We start from the raw sequence: 23,973 nt of genomic DNA on the forward strand, positions 1-23,973 counted from the left end.
GTTGTTGTTGTTGTTTTAGGGTTTTGCAAGGCAAATGGAGTTAAGTGGATTGCCCAAGGCCACATAGCTAGGTAATCCCAGGTACTCCTGACTCCTGGCCCTTGTCCATTCTTGCAAATACTCATGTGAATATTGAAGCATCAGTGCCAAGCAAATGTTTACCTTAACTTATTTTACTTTTTGAGAAGGTCTGTGGCTATAATTTAGGAGGAAAGTTCTTTTCTTATGCTTCTCTAGAGATCTTGTAACATTTGTGTGACATTTTTGAATTTTTCTTGGCAAAAAGAACTAGCCTTTTTTTTTTTTTTGCAAGGCAATGGGGTTAAGTAATTTGCCCAAGGTCACACAGCTAGGTAATTTTTAAATGTCTGAAGCTGGATTTGAACTCAGGTCCTCCTGACTCCCAGACTGGTGCTCTATCCACTGTGTCTAGCTGCCCCTAAACTACATGTGTTTCAAATTTTTTGAAACCTGGCTGTGGATCTTCTTTCTATTTAAGGATTTTCTTCCTATTTAAGGAATATGGAAAATGTGTACCAGGAAGATTTCTATCCAAGATAATTAAATAGAAAACTAAATTTTGATATTTTAGCTCTCTGGAAAATGGTCTTGTAACAAAACATTCATTTTTTTTTTTTTTTGCAAGGCAAATGGGGTTAAGTGGCTTGCCCAAGGCCACACGGCTACAAAACATTCATGATGCTGCTTAAATTAAGATGTTTCGGTGCGGCTAGGTGGCACAGTGGGGGGCGGCTAGGTGGTGCAGTGGTGGGCGGCTAGGTGATGCAGTGGATAAAGCACTGGCCCTGGAGTGAGGAGTACCTGGGTTCAAATTTGGACTCATCAGACAATAATTACCTAGCTGTGTGGCCTTGGGCAAGCCACTTTAACCCCATCTGCCTTGCAAAAACCTAAAAAAAAAAAGTTTCTTAATTTCACTCCATTAATATAGATATTAGGATTTTCTGGATAAAGTTCTGGACTTTGAGACAGGAAGCCCAAGGTTTAAATCCAACTCTGACCCTAACTGGGAGATCTTGGGCAAATTCTTTAACTTCCTGAACTTCAGGGTCTTCCTACTTGTTATGCTGACTTCCCAGGCTTGTGAGTGACAAAGTGACTGGAAATAGTTTTGTAAACCCTAAAGATCTGTCTTCAGTTGCTATTGTTATTGTTATAAAATGTGCCCTTCAAAATTTTCTGTTCATTTTAAGGAGTATATTAGGCTTGTTGAGTCTTCTTATACCCTCTTCCATCTCTCCCCCTCTACTACATGCTAATTTTCTATGAAAACAGTTTTGATGAAAGTACTTCAGGGCTTACAGTTGTGCTTGTTAATATGTGTATCGGTCAGCACTACTCTAGAATTTGAAGTGTTATTGAATGCTAATTTAATCAACCATAATCTTTTTTAATTAAAAGGAATTTATATATTAATTCTTGCCTCTGCAACTCATGACATACTTTCAAAGGACATCAGGTATAAAATACATTAAAACTCATCAGAAAAGCAAGATTAATTGTACTGCTCTTCATAGTATGCATTAGAAGTATAAAAATGGTCCTGCCTGAAAGTTTCAAGTTTATAACTAACTCTTCAAAAATTTTTTGTTCTGTAACTACTTTTAAAGATATCTTTCACAACTGAAAGGGAATTTGTCAATCTTTTACTTAACAAACCTGAATCCTACATTTGCAGGTGATGCATTTTTATGGTAATATTTTGCAGTAGAGAAAATATAGTCTAGTAAAATGATTCTCTTTTGGGGGGTTATTTATATATAATTTACTTAAAATAATTTTATATATAAATTTTATCTTAGTTTCCATTGACAGGTACCAGATTGTAAGGAAGTGAAAGTTTTAAAAAGCACACAAGATAGAAAATAGATTGTAAAACTGATAGTATATATGTTTGTAAACTTACTAAACACAACACCTAAGTTTTGATCATGAGAAAATGTGTGAATATTATTCCCACCATCAGAAATAGTTAAATTAGAGAAAAAAGGTTTAAAGCTGAAAGCTGAGGTAGTCAAAACTCAGGTTTCAAGTAGGCGGTAGAAGAATATTAGAAGCAAGGAAAAAAATATGAACAAAGAAATGAAAACTTGCGGCATGCATAGTACTTCTCTGGATCAGAGATCACCGGGAGGAGAGAAGTTTGAAATGAGACTAAAAAGGTATGGTGCTGCTAGAGGATTAATCTAGTTATCTATGCAATTTGAATTTTACTGGAAGACAATAGGGAAGAAGGTTGGCAACCTGACAACAGCAAGAAGTGATAGCTGATTTGAAGTGAGAGAAAAAAATAGACACAAGAGTAGCACCATTTATTGCACCAGTTAGCCATTTATTGTAGGGGTAAACTACCCCTTCCTAACTAGAATATAGAAAATTCTCACTTTATGTAAATTTGTATTTCACAAATCTGACTTTACAGATAGAATTCTGAAGAAAACCCACATTCCAAAAAAGCCTCTGTCCTCTGCAGTCCTCTCTTTATCCCCACCTCAAAAAAAGAAAACAAAAAAACCCAATACCAGAAACAAGTGTAGTGAAAGTAGAAGAATGAAAGTGGAGAGATCATCTCTGCAGCTGGTTGACTAAAGACCTCCTTTGCTGAAAGAGACCTTTCTCTGCTGTGACCACCCACCTATATGGCCGGCTCCCTTGTGACTTGTCTTCTGTCTGTTTGAGCTTGGGTGTCACATGTCTGGCCTTGGCTCTAGTCATTTGTCATCCCATGTCTGTGTCTAACTCCCACATGTCTGCCCCATTATGTGTTCTTCCTCTCAGTTCCAGCCAGGCCCTCCTGTTGCTGGCACTAGACTCCAGGTATCCTTAAACCTACTCTTGGTCCTCTCCCTCCATGGGTGTAGAGTCCTCTTCCTGCCTCCCTCCCTATCCTCCCTTCTCCAGATCTGTAGGCAAATTTGTATTGCATAAAGATTGATTTACCTAGAAGTCTACAGGATGGTCCACTTTATATAAAGTGAGAACTGTCTATACTTTGATATAAATCCAAGAACATTACTGTATTAACAAACAGTACAAAATTGATATTTCTAATCATGATCCTAATCAAGAAAAAATTAAATTAGGCTCAGCATATATTGTTTAAGGGAGGCAGGACCACATGTAATAAATTTTATAAAGCTGTTCATCTAAAGTGGTTAAGGTAGAAAAAGACAAATTCGTGAAAGGTCCAGATAGCCAAGGATGACTCATATACCAGGGTTCCATCTAACTTAAGTTTCACTATACAAAGATGTTACTATCAACATTAGGATTAAAATAGCAGTTCTTTGACACTATATCCTATTGAGCCAAGCATCTGGTTTTTCTAATTTAATCCAATACTTAGTACTTGTTTGCTGTTAAGCAAGAGTTACCTAAGGTACTAGACAAGGACAAAACCTTTGAAAAGGTCTTGCTTTTATAGAACTTAAACTTTTTTTTCTCATTTTTTGCAATTCCTCTAATTCCAGTTGGCATTGAGGTAGGCAGCATGATTTACTGAAAAACTCACAGAATTGTTCTAGATCCAATTCTGCTACTATCTAACCATGTAATGTGGACAGGATAGTGATGCTGTTTCTTCATCTGTGAACTGAAGGCATTGGACCAAATAAGTTTTCCTAACCAATCTTCTCCACCTCTACCTACCTCTTCTAAGCTTTGATTTCCTCTAAGGATCATGTCGTGTACCACTTTTATGTTCCTTACCTTATCAAATAATCGGGACCATACACATACCTGTTTATATGTTGGATTACCCCACTACAGTGGGAAATCTTATTGGTTCTTTGTTCTTGAAGAGGATCAGTGATATCATGAAGATACTTCCTAGAGGGAAGTAAGTTTTATCATCTCTAGAGGAAATACACAGTGCTTTGCAATTTAAAGTATTTAATACATGCTTATTACTGGATTTCTAACAGTGATATATAGTCAGGGACTTGAAACTATGGGAGTGAGTAGAATGAATCTTTAAAATAATGTCCCAACCTTTGGACACCTAGCTATACTCCACAGGTACCTTTTCATCCAAGGAAGCAAGTCTCAGGGACCAAGCAATCAAGGTGTGGTCTGCCTCCCAAATCCTCCTTTCATATCAGTATGGTTACATTAATGCTTTCTGTTCCATCAAGTAACAGAAGATAATTTTTTTAATTTTTTTTTTTTATTTTGCAAAGCAGTAGCATTAAGTGACTTGCCCAGAATCATATAGCTAGGTAATTATTAAGTGTCTGAGACTAGATTTGAACTCAGGTCCTTTTGACTCCAGGGCCAGTGCTCTAATCAGTTATGCCACCTATCTACCCCAATCATTGGGTTTTTTTTAAATTAGGCTGCTTTGTTTAATTAGCACCTCAATTGCAAGAGTAATATGCACATTAAGTTGATATGAAAACTAGATAAATATTTCAAGTGATTCTAGTAACCTTATCAGGAAAAAAAAATAGTTTTTCAGTTTGCCTTAGGTTAGCTGGGCCAAGGATGTGCAAGGATTGTAGCTGTTTTTAGTATCTGAATAGTTAAAACCTGGAAAAGTTATTTAGATTTGAAGTGTTCTGCTATTCCCCAGAGAACAAGAGTAGAACCAGTTGATTAAAATTACAGAGAAGTAGGCTTCCTGCTTTTAAGGATTACTTCTGATACTTGAGTTTTCCAGAATACACTGGGCTACTTTAGGAACCAATGAGTTCTTGATTATTAGAGGTTCTCAGTCAGAAGTTAAACATAACTTCCTCCCTGGAATGTATAAATTAATTCATGCTTAGAGTGATATGAAGAGATTGTGGATGAGATACCAAGAAGGAACATGTTAATATAGTTAGGCAGTACTCCCAGGCATGCAAGTGTGTGGCTCCCTAGACCCATAGGCACACAAATGAACAGTGACACTATCTACCCAAATCCAGACCCCAGTTTTTGGGGTATCTGCCTTATAGCTGACTGCTGTTGATAGCAAATTCATAGGGTCTGAAAAAAGACCTTAGGGGTAGTCACTCAGTCTTGACTTCATTTCCTCCCCCATCCTTTTGCCCTAGTCTCAATGATTTTGGTCATTGTGATTAGGAAAGGACTAATCTTGCATACATGAATTAGATTAAGTTTATTAAACTGATTATAATTAGTGATTTTCCTTCTTTCTTTTTAATCTCATTTGTTTCGTGTTCTCATTCATAATCCAAATTAAACTACATATCTGCAAAAATCTAATCATCAGGTATCATCAGTAATATTGCAGGTCAAAATTGGAATGCAATCCATTGTTTAAAATCACTATTATTGTTAGTAAATTCATCAAAGTTATATCCTCCTGACCAATTAAACATAAGGAATTTAGAAACACACAGGAATAATAAATCATACCCTTTGCTCTAGTAATTCCTAATAGAATTGTATTGTATTGTCAATAATAGTGATAGTAATAATAATAATAATTTTTGTACCTCAGATTTGGGAGTAAATTCTTAATAGTGCCTAAGCACTTTTGCCAGGCTATATCCCCGCTTTTAGCTCAAACTTTTTATATTTGAGACAAACCCTACAATGAACTAGAACTATTCTGAGAATTTAGACTTCTGGATTTAGTTGTCCCTGAAGTGTAACTATCCAGTGCAGAGTTACCCAGTCACTTGCTGCTTCATTTCTGGTCCCAAGGCAATTGAGATATGTCCTTGAGCACTCCATTAATAGCATCATAATTGAGACCACTTGAGGAAATTGAAATTCAGAAGAGTTAGTGACCTACTCAAGGTCACAGAAGTGGAAAATCTAAGATTCAAACTCAGATTTCAGACTCCAAATGCAGTATTTTTAACAGTTTACCTTATTGCAGTCGAGCTGTTAATTAATTTTTACTTAGCTTTTAACTTGTGTTGTGTAAATATTGAGAAAACCCAAGTTATTAAAATGAGATGTTTGAATGTCACTATTAGCACAAATAACTAATGATTTTGTTTATCTTCTCTCTTCCTTCCAAATTCAAGGAAATTAGAGTGAATAATTGGGGTCTTCAAAACTTTAGATCTCTCTAAGTGAGAAGTAACTTCTAGAACCATTAAGAGGATAGAATTTATAATTTTTCAGTGGCTAAAAGGGACCTCAGACTTTCTTGTCAAATTCCCTCTTTTACAGTTGAGAAACCTAAAACTTAAGGATGTGATTTGGTCAGGTTAAAGAATCTAGTTTATAACCCAATTTAGACTACAACTTCACCCTTCTAAGAATTTATTTAATATTGATAAAAATGCAAAAATTGAACACTAATGTAAAACAGCTACTGTTAATATATTAAGTGATGTGACCCTGTATGAATTTTTTTCTTTAGTAAAAGTCCCTGATTACAAAAGTCTGTTTAAGGATATTTAAGTCTGATTACAGGGATTCAGGGGAATATTAAGATAAGAAAAAAGAAAGTGAAAGGGAAGATGGAGGTATTGCTGAGGGAAAAAAAGGGTAAGACTAGGATTTTATTTGTTTTTGAGAATTAGTAACTATTTTGTATTGGCACATCTGTCTGAAATGCCTCCCAGTTATATTATTCTAGTGTGGAAATTATAGCAAATGTGGAGAAAGGACATGTAAGTTGAAACAGTATTAGAGAAATTGGATTGGAGACAGTGTTGCTTGATTATATAGAGAAGGAAGATAAAGAGTTAACACAAATTTCATGAAAGAAGAAAAATAGATTTTTGAAAAAAAGACTACATAATTTTGTATTTATTAACTTTTAAATCTGCTATTTTGCTGTTCTTATATCTAGTGAAAATTAGCTTTTTAGAAGGATGCTTTGTATAGTAAAAAGTGGTTGCTTTTTATAAAAGATTAGTGAGTACAATTATATAATTAATTTAGAAGTCCCAAAAAGAATCAAGGAGTTTATTAATGGAATGAAGCACGTATTATTTGTTTATCCAATAGCTAAGGCTACTTTTTGCCCTTTTCCTATGAATTGAAATCTGTTTGTTCTGAGTGTGTCTGTGTTCATGTGTGTGTGTGTGTGTGTGTGTGTCTTTGTGTCTGTGTCTAAATATGTTTAAAAGGTCACCATGGACTTAAACTCTTTGTGCTTTAGACAAATCTCTTAAGATATAAATTTCAGATAAGGTATGATCCTTTGATGGAGGGAGTTTTCCTTATCCAGGGATCCCTGATACCAATGAAATAAAAGATCCAAATCTTATTCCTCTGGTAAGTACCAGAGCAAATATTTACCAATAGATAATTTTATTGTTTTTAGGTAAATTTAACCCAGTGTGATAACCTAACTCTGCTTGATTAGAATCAATTAGCAAACATTTATGAGTACCTTCTAAATACCCTATGTTAGATACTAAGTGACAAAACAAAAACAAAAGTAAAAAAGTTTCTGCTCTCAAGAAACTTATTATATTTGATACAACATGCACATATTTATGTGTGTGTATGTATATACACACACACATATGTATATAAAATAGAAGGTAACTTTAGGGAGTATGACTGTAGTCATTGAGGGGATAAGGAAAGATCTCTAAGTCTAGCCATTTGGGCCACAGAGCTCATAAAACCAGTATGTAAAAGTTTTTAAATGTCAAAATGAATTTTTTATGTGACTTCTGAGGTAATAGGGAGGCACTGGAATTTATTGATCATTAGATCTATGGTTTTTTTTTTTTTTGCAAGGCAATGGGGTTAAGTGGCTTGCCCAGGGCCACACAGCTAGGTAATTATTAAGTGTCTGAGGCAGGATTTGAACTCAGGTACTCCTGACTCCAGGGCCAGTGCTTTATCCATTGCACCACCTAGCCGCCCCGATCTATGTTTTAAGAATATTATTTTGGGCATAGCCAAGATGATGGGATGAATGAAACTTCATTTCCTAAAAAACTCCAAAAGCTGTCAAATTATGATTCTAGCCAAAATTTAGAGGGGCAGAACCCACAGAAAGGCTGAGTGATACAATTTCCTAGTCCAAGACAACATAGAATTTCTGCTGGAAAGGTCTATTTCACTGGCACTGGGGGGTTGGAAAAAGCCTCTGCAAGTGCAGCCACAGCTTGGTGTAGCTGGGCTGAGTACCTAGATCCTGGGGATGCCTGGGTCTGTGGCAGAGGGGTCCAGTTTCCAGATCTCCTGGCCCAGGGATCACCAGGAGCAGCTTGAAGGGGTAGTGAGAGAACTCTGTCTCACCAGAGTGAGTGTGGAGCTAGCACCGGCCTCAGAGCAGCCCTGTGGTATGAACCTGCAGCGGGAATTGGGGAAGCCAGCCTGCACTTCTAGAATGCAGTCCACAGACAGTAAAGGGGAGGCAGGGGAGACTGCAGAGGTCCCTCTGCTGCTTTCCCTGGGGGCAGGACTCAGCTGTTTGCCCACACCCACATCCAGGTTGCAGGTTGGGCTTCCATACTACCATAGCCAAGCAGAGACTCTCCTCACAGCTCCAGGGCAGAGGCGAGAGCCTGTGATTATTCACATATCAAAGCACAGGCAAGAAAGCCTCTCATAGGGTCAGAGCTGCTCATAAGACCTTGGAGGAATTAAAGTCCCAGTGAGGTGTCCCAGCATCCTCCCCAAAAGATCTTGGAAGTGTGGTAAATCAGTTATGGGCTGAGGAAATGAGCAAACAAAGGAAAAGAAGAATCTGACCATAGAAAATTACTTTGGTTTCATGGAAGCTTCAGAATTGAAACTTCTGTTCCCAAAACCTCCAAGAGAAATAGAAAATGGGCATAGGCTATGGATAAGCTCAAACAAGACTTTGAAAAGCAATAAGGGAGATAGAGTAGAGGAAAAATTGGGAGGAGAACTGAGAGCAATGCAGATAAATCATGAAAACCAAATTAGCAGTTTGGTGGAAGAAATAAAAAAAAAATATTGAAGAAAGTAATATGTTAAAAACCAGTTTAGGTCAAATGGAAAAAGCAACGCAAAAAGCAAATAAGGAGAAGAATGCCTTAAAGCAGAATTTACTAGTTGGAAAAGGAGATAAAAAAGCTCTCGGAAGAAAATAACTCCTTCAAATGCATAATGCAACTAAAGGAAACTGATGACTTTGTGAGAACTCAGGAAGAGCTAAAACTATTCCCAAAAAACTAAAAATTAGAAGAAAATGTGGAATATCTTTGGAAAAACAGCTGACCTTGAAAATGAATCCAGGAGACATAATTTAAAAATTATTGGGCTACCTGAAAGTCATGACTAGGAAAAGAGCCTAGATTTCATTTTTCAAGAAATAATACAGCAGAATTGCCCTGAGATTCTAGAAGCAGAGGGTAAAATAAAAATTGAGGTAATTCACTGATCACCTCCTGAAAGAGATCCCCAAAGAAAAACTTCCAGGAATATTATAGCCAAACTCCAAAATTTTCAAGTCAAAAAGAAAATACTGAAAGATGCCAGAAACAAGCAATTCAGCTACTATGACTCTATAGTCAGGATTACACAGGATCTGGCAGCCTCTACATTAAGGGCTCATAGGGTTTGGAATATGATATTCCAGAAGGCAAAAGATCTTGATTTACAACCTAGAATCAAGAAGTACCCAGCAAAACTGAACATCCACTTTCAGGAGAAAATATGGACTTTTTTTTTTTTTATTAAAGATATTATTTGAGTTTTACAATTTTTCCCCCAATCTTACTTCCCTCCCCCTACCCCCCTATAGAAAGCAATCTGTCAGTCTTTACTTTGTTTCCATGTTGTACATTGGTCCAAATTAAGTGTGATGAGAGAGAAATCATATCTTTAAGGAAGAAACAAAAAGTCTAAGAGATAACAAGATCAGACAATAAGATATCTTTTTTCCCCCCTAAATTAAAAGGAATAGTCCTTGAACTTTGTTCAAACTACATGGCTCTTTATCTGGATACAGATGGCACTCTCCTTTGCATACAGCCCAAAATTGTTCCCAATTGTTGCACTGATGGAATGAGCGAGTCCTTCAAGGTTGAACATCACCCCCATGTTGCTTTTAGGGTGTACAGTGTTTTTCTGGTTCTGCTCATCTTACTCAGCATCAGTTCATGCAAATCCCTCCAGGCTTCCCTGAATTCCTGTCCCTCCTGGTTTCTAGCAGAACAATAGTGTTACATAACATAGATATACCACAATTTGCTAAGCCATTCCCCAATTGAAGGATATTTACTTGATTTCCAGTTCTTTGCCACCACAAACAGGGCTGCTATGAATATTTTTGTACAAATGATGTTTTTACCCTTTTTCATCATCTCTCCAGGGTAGTGGTATTGCTGGATCAAAGGGTATGCTCATTTTTGTTGCCCTTTGGGCATAGTTCCAAATTTCTCTCCAGAAAGCTTGGATGAGTTCACAGCTCCACCAACAGTGTAATAGTGTCCCAGATTTCCCACAACCCTTCCAACAATGATCATTATCCTTTCTGGTCATATTGGCCAGTCTGAGAGGTGTGAATTGCTACCTCAGAGAAGCTTTAATTTGCATTTTTATAATAATTAATAATTTAGAGCAATTTTTCATATGGCTATTGATTGCTTTGATCTCATCTGTAAATTGCCTTTGCATATCCTTTGACCATTTATCAATTGGGAATGGCTTTTTGTTTTAAAAATATGACTCTGTTCTCTGTATATTTTAGAAATGAGTTCTTTGTCAGAATCATTAGTCATAAACATTGTTTCCCAATTCACTACATTTCTTTTGATCTTGGTTATTGTGGTTTTATCTGTGCAAAAAGCTTTTTAATTTAATGTAATCGAAATCATCTAGTTGGTTTTTGGTGATGTTCTCCATCTCTTCCTTAGTCATAAACTGCTCCCCTTTCCATAGATACGACAGGTAAACTAGTCCTTGATCTTCTAATTTGTTTATAGTGTTGTTTTTTATGTCTAAATCCTGTATCCATTTGGATCTTATCTTGGTATAGGGTGTGAGGTGTTGATCTAATCTAAGTTTCTTCCATGCTAACTTCCAATTTTCCCAGCAGTTTTTTTATCAGAGAGAATTGTTATCCCAATAGCTGGACTCTTTGGGTTTATTAAACAGCAGATTACTATAAATCATTTCCTGCTATTACACCTAGTCCATTCCACTGTTCCACCGCTCTATTTCTTAGTACCAAACAGTTTTGATGACTGATGCTTTATAATATAATTTTAGATCAGGTAGGGCTAAGCCCCCTTCTTTTGCACTTTTTTTTTCCATTAAATTCCTGGAAATTGTTGACTTTTTATTTCTCCATATGAATTTACTTACCACTTTTTCTAACTCATTAAAGTAATTTTTTGGAATTTTGATTAGTAGGGCAGTAAACAGGTAGTTTAGTTTTGGTAGAATTGTCATTTTTATTATATTAGCTCTGCCTATCCATGAGCAGTTGATGTTTGCTCAGTTGAAAATATGGACTTTCAATGAAACAGGCGACTTTCAGACTTTTCTATTGAAACAACCAGAGCCAAACAGAAAGTTTGATCTCCAAGTACAGGACTCCAGTGAACCATAGAGGAGGTGAATGAGAAGGGCAAATTATGAAGAATTTAATGATGTTGAACTGTTTGTGTCTCCTGCATGGGAAGAAGATTCTGATAACCCATATGAACTTTCTCATTCATAAGAGCAGTTTGAAGGAACATATATAGACAGGGCATAAGAAGGAGGTGAATATAATGCTATAATATAGTAAAAAGATGCTGTCAATTGGTGATGAAGGAAAGTACTGGGAGGAAGGGAAAGGAGAGGAAGAAGGGGCTAAGATATTTCATTTAAGAGTCAAGAAAAAAACTTTTTCAATGAGTGGAATGGGGGAAGGCGAGAGGGAATGAGTGAGCCTTTATTTTCATCAGGAATGGCTGAGAGATGAAATAACATACACACTTAATAGGGTACAGAAATCTATCTTACCCTAGAGAAAAATGTTAAGAAAGGGATGAGATAAGGGGAAGTGGGGGGAGGGAAGGGGGGAAATAGGTGATAGAAGAGAGGGAAGATTGTGGGAGAGGGTACTCAGACACAATATAATTCTGAATGGGGACAGGATGAAAAGAGAGAGAGAATAGAATAAATAATGGGAAGGAATAGAGTGGAGGGAGATACAGCTAGTAATAGCAACTGTGGGCTAAATATTGAAGCAACCTCTTTGATGGACTTATGATAAAGAAGACAACTCATCCCAGAGACAGAACCATTGGAATCTGAACACAGACTGAAATACATTTTTTTTCTGTCTCACTATTCTTGAGGTTTCTCATCTTCTTGGGTGGTGGGGAGAGAGGGTTATGTTTGCTCTCATAAAAAGATTATTGTAGGGGCGGCTAGGTGGCACAGTGGCTAGAGTACCGGCCCTGAAGTCAGGAGTACCTGAGTTCAAATCCGGCCTCAGACACTTAATAATTACCTAGCTGTGTGGCCTTGAGCAAGCTACTTAACCCCATTGCCTTGCAAAAAAAACCTAAAAAAATGCTTATTGCTCCTGTGGCTGAGCACTATGCTAGAATCTATGCTATAGAAGATACAGTATTTAGATAAGATTAATCCCTTTCTCCCAGGATCATACAGTTCATTGGAGGAATGAGATGATAATTATAGAGAACTATTGTTATAGTATTTTTCATAAACATTTTAGTACATTAATAGTCTTTAAAAATCTCTTACCATTTTAGAGAAGTCATTTTTAGTTATAGTTCTTGACAGAGTAAATGTATTTATATCTGTATGTTCTTGACTCTGTGCATGCATGCATGCATGCATACACACATACACTCATGTTGTGAAAGCTATGACAATAATAACATTTTGCCAGGTCATTAGAGAGATAATTTATTCTTTTTTTAAAAACTTGCTTATAGATCCACTCATGATAATTTGGAGAATTTTCTTTTAATACTATTGATTGTATAGACTGGAAAAAGTAAAACCTTTTTAGATATCTACTAAGAAGGTATTTTTTTGTGTGTTCTAAGAAAGCTCTTTGTGATAAAATAGATATCCATATAGTTTTCTGAAATATTGACTGAACCTACCTTTTAAATCCAGCTGTTTCAGAGTATTTTATTAATTACCATATTCTAGAAAATATTTCAAATGATTATACCTGATTTGATGGAATTTTCATACAGTTTTCTTAAGATGGTGCTCATACAGTTTTTGGTCTGTGTCTGCTATTTAATTATTATAGAGACTTCTTGATGTGGAAGTGTCTTCCTCCATTACAATTGAATAAGCCATCTAATAGAATAAGTAAATCTTAAAGAATTGTCAGAGAGAGAGAGAGAGAGAGAGAGAGAGAGAGAGAGAGAGAGAGCGAGAGCGAGCGCGCTTTAAGTACTTGCTCATGGTCATATAATTAGTGTGTGTTAGAGGCAGTCCTTCAAACCAGCTATTCCTTATTCCAAGTTCAGCCTTCTATTCATTATGCTCTGCTACCTGCTTCTCTGCCCCTTTTACATAGAAAGTGTTTAATTAATTTTCATTGATTCAATGTATGATATTTATGTGTCTTTATGAGTATGCAAGAGTATTAAAAATTTTGCCATTGTTAAAAGTGCATGTGTGTGTGTGTGTGTGTGTGTGTGTGTACAAACCAATATTTAAATTTTGGGACCTGTTAAGTTCATGTTGTATTAATGTCTTTTCCTTTTTCTTGCAGGATATGTTCAGGGAATGAGTGACTTGCTTTCCCCTCTTTTGTTTGTGATGGAGAATGAAGTGGATGCTTTTTGGTGCTTTGTATCGTACATGGGCCAAATGGTAAGAAGATATTATTTACTTTTGGATGTACTAAATGTAGCTTTAATGATAAAACTTTAGATGACTTGAGAAAATATTTATATATACGTTTTCCTGTAGGGGTTTTTTATTATTTTTATTTTTAATTTTAATTTTTTAGTTTTTGCAAGGCAATGGGTTTAAGTGGCTTGCCCAAGGCCACACAGCTAGGTAATTATTAAGTGTCTGAGGCTGGATTTGAATTCAGGTAGTCCTGATTCCAGGGCTGGTGCTCTATTCACTGTGCTACCTAGCTGCCCCAGGTTTTTTTCCCCTTTAAGTCGTCCCTCAATACTTGGGAATGTTGAAATTATTTTCTTTACTAGGAGAAAAGGATATTTTTAGGATGTAAATAGCAGAAAGAATCAGAATTTTATATAAGAAAGCATTCAGAATGACTACGGCCAAAGGACAACAAAAATGTGCATACCCTTTGATCCAGCAATACCACTACTGGGTCTATACCCTGAAGAGATGATGAAAAAAAGGTAAAAGCATCACTTGTACAAAAATATTCATAGCAGCTTTGTTTTCCTGTAGGAAATTTAATTTCTAATTCTTTGCCACTACAAAAAGAATTGCTAAAAATATTTTTGTACAGTTAGATCTTTGCCTCTTTTTTTGTTTTTGTTTTATTTTTGTTTTTGGCAAGGCAGTAAGCTTAAGTGACTTGCCCAAGGTCACATAGCTAGGTTATTATTAAGTATATGAGGCTGGATTTGAACTCAGATCTTCCTGGCTCCAGGGCTGATGCTCTATCTACTGCACCACCTAGCTTCCTCTATTAATATGCTTTTGAATTATTTGAAGGCTGGTATTTTTGCTTTAAATTTTTTTTCCCTGCAATAATTAAGGAATAAAATGAACACTTTTATAGTACATAATAGGACAGAAAAAGAGGTTTTTACATTTGTAAATCTCTATGTACAGTTTGTATTTCTTTTAAAATCCAAAAACTTTCCCATGTAACTTTCAGAGCTCTTCTGCTTTTGTGATTATTTCCAGACTTCCTTTTCTGCATTTTAAAAATGCTTTAATGATCCTCTTTTTAAAATTGTTTTTTCTTTTTGGCAACTCTTTTTGCTATCTTGCCCTTTGCTTCCCTGCTTTCCCCCCTAAATTTCCTTTTAACAAAAATAAGGAAAATCTTTCTCACGAAAGCATATGATCTCTCTCTCTCTCTCTCTCTCTCTCTCTCTCTCTCTCTCTCTCTCTGTCCCAAAATCTAGGTCTGAAAAAACAAACTGTTATATCTCATTCTATATCTTGAGTTCTTCATGTGTTATTTCATCATTGCTTATCTGGCATTGTTTTGACATTTATGGTCTAAGTTGCTCTCTAGGGCCCTGTTTCAATTCATGCAGATTTCCCCATTCTCTGAAACGTTTCCTTTTATCTGCATTCCTTTCTAGAATGTCTGAACCAGTTCATAGCTCCACCAATAGTACATTAATGTGCCTATCCTCACATAGTCCTTCCAACAATTGTCATTTTTCCTAGTATGATGTGTATGTGAGGTATAATCTCAGAGATGTTTTAATGTGTATTTCTTGTATTATTAGTGATTTGGAGTCTTTTTTTCCATATGATGTTGATAGCTTGTATTTTTTCCTTTTGAAATCTGTTCATATCCTTGGACCATTTGTCTTTTGGAGAATGGTTTGCCTTGTTCTTAATGATGCCATGGTGACTGGTAGTGATCTCCTGTTCTTTTTCTAAGTGCAAAAATTTAATGCTACCATTATAAACATAAGTTTGATATGATAAAAGCTTATTATAATATTTTCCAGGGATCTAAGGAATTGTTAAAATCTCAGAAATGCACCTATGCAGTAAATTATTTGTATTCTTTTAAAGAGAAGTACTTTGTTAGAAGTTGATTTAATTTCATTTTGAGATATAGAATGAAGGGAAATGATTTGACAATTATTTGTTTTCCTTAATGTTCCTATATGCAATAGCATGATATTTTAAAGCTATTTCTGGTAATATATATTTTGCCCAATTTTTACTTCTTAACATTAAATTTCTTGTTCAAGATGGAAATCATATCAATTATTCACTTCAGAGATGAAGTGTCTGCATTTTGTTTTAGAAGAGAATAAGCAGGGTGGCTAGGTGGCGTAGTGGATAAAGCACCAGCCCTGGAGTCAGGAGTACCTGGGTTCAAATTCTGTCTCAGACACTTAATAATTACCTAGCTGTGTGGCCTTGGGCAAGCCACTTAACCCCGTTTGCCTTATCAAAAAAAAAAAAGAAGAGAATAAGAGAAAAAAATGCCTTGCCAAGATAACCAAACCAAAAATTTTCCATCTTTGTAGGTTCTGTTTTAGAGTTAATGTTATCCCAGATATTAACTGAACAGTGATAAGTCTAGGTTTGAATGAATAAAATGGCATTTTTATAAGAAATGATTATCTTGGTAGAATAAAGTATTTGTTTCCTGTAGAGCCATAATAATTCTTTCCTTTTAAAGCACCAGAATTTTGAAGAACAGATGCAAGGCATGAAGACACAGCTAATTCAGCTAAGTACCTTACTTCGCTTGCTGGATAGTGGATTTTGCAGTTATTTAGGTATGTATAGGAATCAAAATTAATTCCAAATTTTGGTAGACCATTCACAGTTAGAAAATTTAAGTAGTTCTTAATAGAAAAAAAAAAGAGGGGCAGCTAGGTAGTGCAGTGGCTAGAGCATTGACTCTGGAGTCAGAAGGACCTGAGTTACAATCTGGCCTCAGATACTTAATACCCTTAGCTGTGTGACCTTGGGGAAATCTCTGAACCCCATTGCCTTGCAACACCCCCCCCCCCAATAGAAAAAAAGGCTGTAATAATTTTAAAGATACCTTTGAGAAATAGTGGACTGAAAAATAGAAAAAAAAGGCTATAATAATTTTAAGGATATATTTGAGAAATGATGCGCTGAAACTATATAATCTTTTCATAATAATTGTGGTCTAGAAAAATGTAATGGTTCACTGTATGGAATGTGTTTGTGTGTGTGTGTGTGTGTGTGTGTGTGTGTGTGTAAATATATATGGGTATGCATCTGATTTTTTCTCCTTCATAGTTTTAACTTGTAAATTTTCATCATTTGATAATTACTAATATATATTTAAAAACACTACTTTTAATGGTCTGGACTAAATATGTAAGTTCAGAAAACTTTCTATACAGAGTTAGAGATTCACACATGTCACAACAGCATGCTTTTTGTTTTTAAACTATCTTTTTTCCTTTCTTTTCAGAATCTCAAGACTCAGGATACCTTTACTTTTGTTTTCGTTGGCTTCTAATTAGATTCAAAAGGGAATTTAGTTTTCTAGATATTCTTCGATTATGGGAGGTAACAAGCTGTATTTTATACTTACTGGACCTTCACTTCTATTATGCAAAGAAACAAACTTTGTTCTGTAGAGAGCATTACTCGTGGTTTTTAAAGTATTTTAAAGTATTAAGATCACATTTGTGATCTTTCCTGCTACCTCACTAACCTGTCCATAGGAGTGTATGGCTAAGAGTCATCCAAGAAGTTTTTGAGTCCCTGGGAATATATCCAAATCCATCAGAGACTGGAGGGGGAAGCATCAGGTCCATTCTAAAGCCATCTCTTCTGACCAGGAGCTTCTAGAGAAAGAAGTTTAGCAAATCTGACCTGGAGTGGAAGCCTGGATACTGGAAGCAAATGAGCTCAGGGGATCATAATTGACCCTCTAAGTCAAGGGGGCTGCTTGTTAAGCTGTGCAGAGGAGGAGGCATGAATGATTGATGTTTATTTGAAAGGAAGGCTTTACAGTCCAGGAGATTACATTTCTTTACATTCATCTTTTTACCCTGAACAAATGGCATCATGTCAGGTTCTCTTTAAATCACAAGCAAACCAAAAGGAGTCATAGAGGGTGTCTTCAGCAAAAAGTGGGGAAATTAAGGCCATTATGAGAGTAGGAAAAACAAGCATCTAATAACCCTATAATGTGGTGATGAGAGGACCACGGTCAGCATGAGAAGATTTTTACTGCTTTAGGCAATATCAGAAATAGAATTAATGTTACTTTTCATGTTTACCAGTTATTTTTCATGAGTTGTCAACTTCATTAAACAAAGATTAAGGCTTATTGATACATAGGAAGTGCTATGTATTAGAGATTGCTTCTAAATCTGCCTTAACTGAATAAAATATTTTAAGTGAAATTTTGAGGTTAATTGCATGCATTAAGCTTTAAAATGAAATTTATTTTGAATGTTTCTCGACTTGGCTTGAAACTAGTGAAGGTTGGAGGGAACTGATCGTGTGAGCAGATGACAGTGTTTAAAAAGTTATTCTTTTTGTGGTTTGTTTGGGCAGACCTGATCATGTTTGTGTGAGACAAAGTCATCAGTCGAAAGGGCTAGTTTAAAGATGGGAGAGATAGAAGGAATAATTGTGGGCTGTGTCTCTGTAAAGATGGGAGAGTCCAGAGACTAGAGTACAAGTTGAGGGGCTAGACTTAGCAAGGAGGAATGGCAGCAAGGAGGAAAATTGTATAACTAGCATTATAGAGCTCCTACTATGTGCCAGGCACTCAGCTGAAAGCATTACCATCATCATCATCATCTCCTTTGGTTCTCATAACAACTCTGAGTGCTGTTATTATCTTCATTTTGCAGTTGAGGAAACTAAGACAAATAGAAATTGTGAATTTTTCAGGGTCATACATTAGGTGACTAAGGGTAGATTTGTATTAGACTTTCCTGACTGTAGCCTCAGGACTCTTATCTACTGAACAGTAGATACCTGGCTATAGTAGTTATATGTGATTGAAAAAAAAAATTATTTAAAATACATGTCATTGTATCACTCTGGAAAATAAAAGATTATATCATTGAACTGAACTTAAGAATTATTTGTCCATATTCCAGTAGAATTGCAAGTCAAATATACTATTTCATCTTTTATACTCCCTCTGACTAGACTCGGGTAGATTATGAACTCTTTTTGTAATTTATGCTCTTAGAGAGCTGTCTGTAACACTAAGAGGTTCAGTGATTTGCCCAAGATTTCACAGTCATTGTTTGTCTTGATTTCAGTCAGCACTGCCCACTCATCATACTGCCTCCTGTTTCATTGAATGGGGTGGATTAGACAGATCACTCTGACTGATAGTGCAGCCATATCATCTATAGTCTTGTTGCTCTGTGAAACTGTAGTTGAAACTCATAATCCCAAGTCTTTGCCTGTCCCTATTAGGAGAAATCATTAGAATCAAGAATTTGAGGAGTCTGAAGAAATCTTGTAAAATTATATTTAAAGTGTTGGCCTGGTCACAGTCACAGGTCTTTTGAACTTTTTAAAGAATGTCAGTTTATACATTAGGCAAAATAAGTTTGCCAGATTTGACTATGTGTCATGTCTTGAAGATCTTCTTTCAGTCAGTATACCACAACTTGATATTCCCTGAATGATTCTTATTTTTCTTTAGTTCATTTGCTTGATAACAAAGAAGCCCTTTCTCTACTTCCCTACTAGTATTCCGGGTTACTCTAGGTGAGAGAGAATTATCTTGTGTTTAGCATTGTGATTAATGTAAGCCTAACATTGTTTCGCTTGAATCAAAATTTTATAAATGTATCTTAGGAACTTCAGGAATAATTTAAGTATTTCTATTTATAGGTAATGTGGACTGAATTACCTTGTCAGAATTTCCATCTTCTTCTTTGTTGTGCTATTCTGGAATCTGAAAAGCAGCAAATTATAGAAAAACATTATGGTTTTAATGAAATACTTAAGGTATGCGATAGTTTATTAAGATCAACACATTCTTGACTTTTTTGTATTTAGTATTTTCCTTTGTTTCCTTTTGCTTCATTGACATACAGAACATTTATATTTCTTGAATGACTTCAAGGTATATTAATAGTATATGCTCATTGATTCAAATTTATGCCACATTCATTTCCCCAAATACGAATTACAGGAAATCTGAATGGAGCTGCTAATTGTGATCTCATTATCAGAGAGAGGCTTACTGGTTTCCTCAGCAGAAACAGTAGACAAAATTTCTCCCTATCCTCTGCCACTTGTTGAGAGAGCTGGCCTTTTGCCTCTGGTGCTATGAATAAAGGGAGACATATCACTTTCATATGTATGTAACTGTTTACACATAACCTTACCCAGAGTTGAATAGCAGTAGGGATCTAACTGCAATTCTTATAAAAAAAAAAATGACTATCAGGTACGATTAGTGGTAGGAATTGACAGGTTTATTCTATAGCTGATTTTTTATCGTGATTGAATTTTAGAGTTGTAAAGGAACTTGGATATCATTATTAGATAGATGATCTTGGAATTACTTCTTGCACCTGTAGAGGTGACTCTGTCCCTTTGTAGTAGAGCAGAGAAGTTGACAGAAAAGTAGGCAGGAAGCTGCATTTGTGGAGCTCTTGGAATCGGGAAGCATTCAAACTTTACAAGAAGCTACTGGTTTCTACCAGGCTTCCCTTGCTCCTCTTTCAAACAATCTCTCAATCCCTACCTTTATTTTTGTAAGATTTTAATATTCAAAGTATGACCTACATTTTTATTCTTTCTCAGTCATTCATAGGAGTGGTAACGCTGAAACTTGGCTTTTAAATTATAGCTCTAATCATGCCACTCATCTGCTCAGAAACCTTTCATGGTTCATCTATTGGTTTGAGGATGATACAGGATATTCAGGTTGAAATTTTTTAATAGCTTAAAACTGCACTTAAGATTTTTGCTCCTTAGACTTTCTGAAGTTAAAAATGTTTTAGAATCTGTCTTATACTAACCTTATTTCATTCTGTTCTCTTTTTATCAAATAACAAGCAAATTTTCTCTCCCTCTTACTCCCATTGAAAAGAAAAAAAAAAGAAAAAGTCCCCATAACAAATATACATGGTCAAGAAAAGTCAAAGCAAGACATTTTGTGTCCAAAAAGTTTCATGCTATTCCTTTCACCAAACTAAACCATAACATGCTTTGGCATTCTCTTTCCCACCTTTGTTGCTCTTCAAATAAATTTGACCTGTGTCTTCCCTAGACTTTTAATTCATCTGCAGCTTCACCTCTCAGAATCCTGAGGCTTAATTTAGCTGATAGCTCCTCCATGACGTCTTTTTTATGTATCCCCTTGTAGTTCTTCAATTGTTTTGTATGTACTTCTGTGCCTATTGCATTCCTCCAGTGGAATATGTGGTTTTTGAAGTGGAATTCCTGGAGCCTGAAAGATTGCTTTGGACAAGGGAAGTGCCTTAATAACAGTTGATTTAAAGAAGGCAATTGAAAATGACACATTCCCAGCCTATTTGGAAGTTCTGGGGTCTATGAATCCTTTGTAAATCAGGATAATGATGGAAAGTGATTACTTTTTCAGTGTTTACCCTATGTGCTTTTTTCATTTCAAAAAGAGTTAATTTTAGGAATTTAACCTATATTTGAATCAGTGAAATAGTTCTGGACTCAGGAGAGAATGCAACAAATATGTGCTTTTTCTTGGATAATCAGAGAAAATTAAATTTAACAAAGAACCTATTATAAAATTTATCTAGGGGCGTCTAGTGGCGTAGTGGATAAAGCACCGGCCCTGGAGTCAGGAGTACCTGGGTTCAAATCCGGTCTCAGACACTTAATAATTACCTAGCTGTGTGGCCTTGGGCAAGCCACTTAACCCCATTTGCCTTGCCAAAAAAAAAAATGCCCTAAAAAAAATTAATCTAAATGAGAGCTTTCTCTTCTTATAGGTTGTACATTGTTTATACAATTACTGAGCTAATCCCATAAACTTAAATGCTATTCTTTAGAATAAAAAGTGGAGGAAAGAATATTTAATTTTTTGTTTATAGAGTATGAATACTTTACCATTGAAATAGAACTGATAACATTTTTATAGTAACATGTTGTATGATATGTCTTATTTCTGATAGTAATTTTTTGGAATATATTTTAGCATATCAATGAGTTGTCCATGAAAATTGATGTGGAAGATGTTCTATGCAAGGCAGAAGCAATTTCTATACAGATGGCCAAATGTAAGGTATGCCATAGTAATTTTAAGAATTGGAAGAATTTGAGATTGCAGCTTGAGGCAAAAATAAATAAATGATAGTTTTAGGAATGCTAGGGAAAGTGCTGGCCAGCTTTTTGGCTACTATTATGGATTATCTCCCTTAATTGAAAAAATTGCCACTTAGGAAATATCGCATACTTAAACAATGTAGCAAACATTACTGAAACCATTTAAGAGGACTTGAGAGGCTACAAAATTTAACTAAGCCTTGATAAATTATCCAATTGAATTAGTAAATGCAGACTAGGGCATTCTATTAAGTTTGCAGTAGTGAGAAATAGAGATGATGATCAGAAATAATTAAATGAATAGTGTTTTGGTTCTTCTATTAAATTTTACTAATTGAACTTTTAATTCATTTTACAAAGTAAAGTTACTTTTTTTCTTAAAAAGCAAAATTAATGCTCAGCAGTTTGAGTTCAAACCAGATCATTATTCTGCGTTGTATTTTTACCTAGTATATTTCTTCTGCAAATTCTTGTTTTGTCATACTTTTATTTCTTCATGGATCTAAACACCAATTTTAGCTAGTAAATAAAACAGTCTGCTTGAGTAGTATTGAATGAAATATGCTTTCTTAAACACTACAAAAATTGCTGTTATGATTTTTTTTCTTCATATGACTCTTTAATTTTTTTTTCTACCTAGGAATTGCCTCAAGCTGTCTGTGACATTTTGGGACTCCAGAACAGTGAAGTCACAACACCAGATTCAGACACTGGGGAAGATGAAAATGTTGGTGTGATTAGTTGTTCTACACCTGCATTTCAGAATAACTCCTTGCCTTTAATTACTACCAATGGAACCAGAGATGACAACACGAGACAGTTAGGGATGTCACAAAGTGTCAGCAGATTAACACCTGCATGATCAGTCTTCTTTACTTAATTTTTTAAGAGACACTTTGCTGCAATTCTTTTTCAAGTACTTGAAAGGTGGATATTTATAATTTGGAGTTGATTATGCTTTAAGGTTTTTGGAAAGAAAGTGTACTGTGATGTTCTTGCATTAAAGCTTTACAAAGATTTAAACTAATTATTTTTGTAGTTACTTCTACCAAATAGCCTTTTCTTTTCAATAACATTCCTTAATATTTTTATAGCCAAGTGCATTTTCTTTTCTTGCTGATGAACTGGAATTGCATAATATTTTAAGTGGATGAGTTGGAAATTATGCACTTTTAAAAGCATTCACTTTGTTTACCAGAAGTCTTGGTGGTTTTTGGATTTGTTGGAATTAAAATTGAAGACTGAAGCCAAGTTAAAAAGTAGCTTGTTTCCCAATAAAGATGATTTGACCAAAAAAAAAAAAAGGATATGTTTCTTAACTGTTTACAAAAAATACTCTGCTTAAGTATTTGTGCTGATTGAATGTAGATTTGAATTGGACATTTTAAAATTCTTTTTGATGTCCACATAATGATCTGTTTTTCCTGTAAGCGGAGGAACAGTATATTTTTACATGTTAACATCTCTTCACTTGTGCATATAAATACTACATATATAAGCACTTATTTATGAGTATTAAAAGGATAGGCATATTTTCTTTATTCACATAATAAATTTGTTCATTTGTACAAACTAATTTGACAAAACTAATGCATACCTTCAGTATGAGCTCTTTTTTCAAAACTATTTTCTTAACTAAAAATTTATTTCATGAAAATACATTCAATCCTGTTCCTGGTGTAATTTTAAAATTAATTGTTAGTAATCTAACTTTATTAATGTTTATTCTTTCCTAATAATGCATTAACTGATTAGTAAACTCTTTAAATTTTTATGAAGGACTCCTGGGAGGGGGAACCTTAAAATATGTATAAAATCGCAATGATAGTAATCACATTTCTCATAATAATGCATTTTTTTTGTAATGCAAAGGATGTTTGTTTATACCACACTATGTACTGCATGACTTTTTAAAGTTATGTGGAATTAACATAACTGATTCACTGTATTGTAATTTGTTAACTACTGTACATATTATGAAATAAACCTGAAGTTGATTTAGTGTTTTCAATTAAATCACACTTAAGAGGAAAGTCTCTTGTCAGTGAGGGAAAACAAGGGGGGGTCCAAACTGGACCTCAGTGTAGCTTAGCTTTTGTGTGCTTGAAATAATCTTTTGAGTGAATTGTGAAAGTGACAATGAAATCTGCTCCCTCACAACAT

At 35.2% G+C, this 23,973-nt stretch overlaps 1 protein-coding gene across 3 annotated transcripts in view; it reads left to right on the plus strand.

Annotated features, from left to right (window-relative positions):
* TBC1D15 (TBC1 domain family member 15) overlaps positions 1 to 23,114 on the plus strand; it is a 95,185-nt gene extending 72,071 nt beyond the window's left edge. For 2 of the 3 annotated variants that reach the window (XM_074226162.1, XM_074226164.1), the window contains exons 12-17: positions 13,616 to 13,716; positions 16,211 to 16,310; positions 16,985 to 17,082; positions 19,387 to 19,503; positions 21,683 to 21,769; positions 22,451 to 23,114. In XM_074226162.1, coding sequence (XP_074082263.1) covers positions 13,616 to 13,716; positions 16,211 to 16,310; positions 16,985 to 17,082; positions 19,387 to 19,503; positions 21,683 to 21,769; positions 22,451 to 22,672 — 725 coding nt within the window. In that variant the 3' untranslated portion in view covers positions 22,673 to 23,114. The remainder of the gene's footprint in view (positions 1 to 13,615; positions 13,717 to 16,210; positions 16,311 to 16,984; positions 17,083 to 19,386; positions 19,504 to 21,682; positions 21,770 to 22,450) is intronic. The other variant, XM_074226163.1, reaches the window with a different exon arrangement.
* Positions 23,115 to 23,973: the final 859 nt, after the last annotated feature.

Source organism: Macrotis lagotis, chromosome 2 (assembly GCF_037893015.1).
Source record: "Macrotis lagotis isolate mMagLag1 chromosome 2, bilby.v1.9.chrom.fasta, whole genome shotgun sequence".
NCBI lineage: Eukaryota > Metazoa > Chordata > Mammalia > Peramelemorphia > Peramelidae > Macrotis > Macrotis lagotis.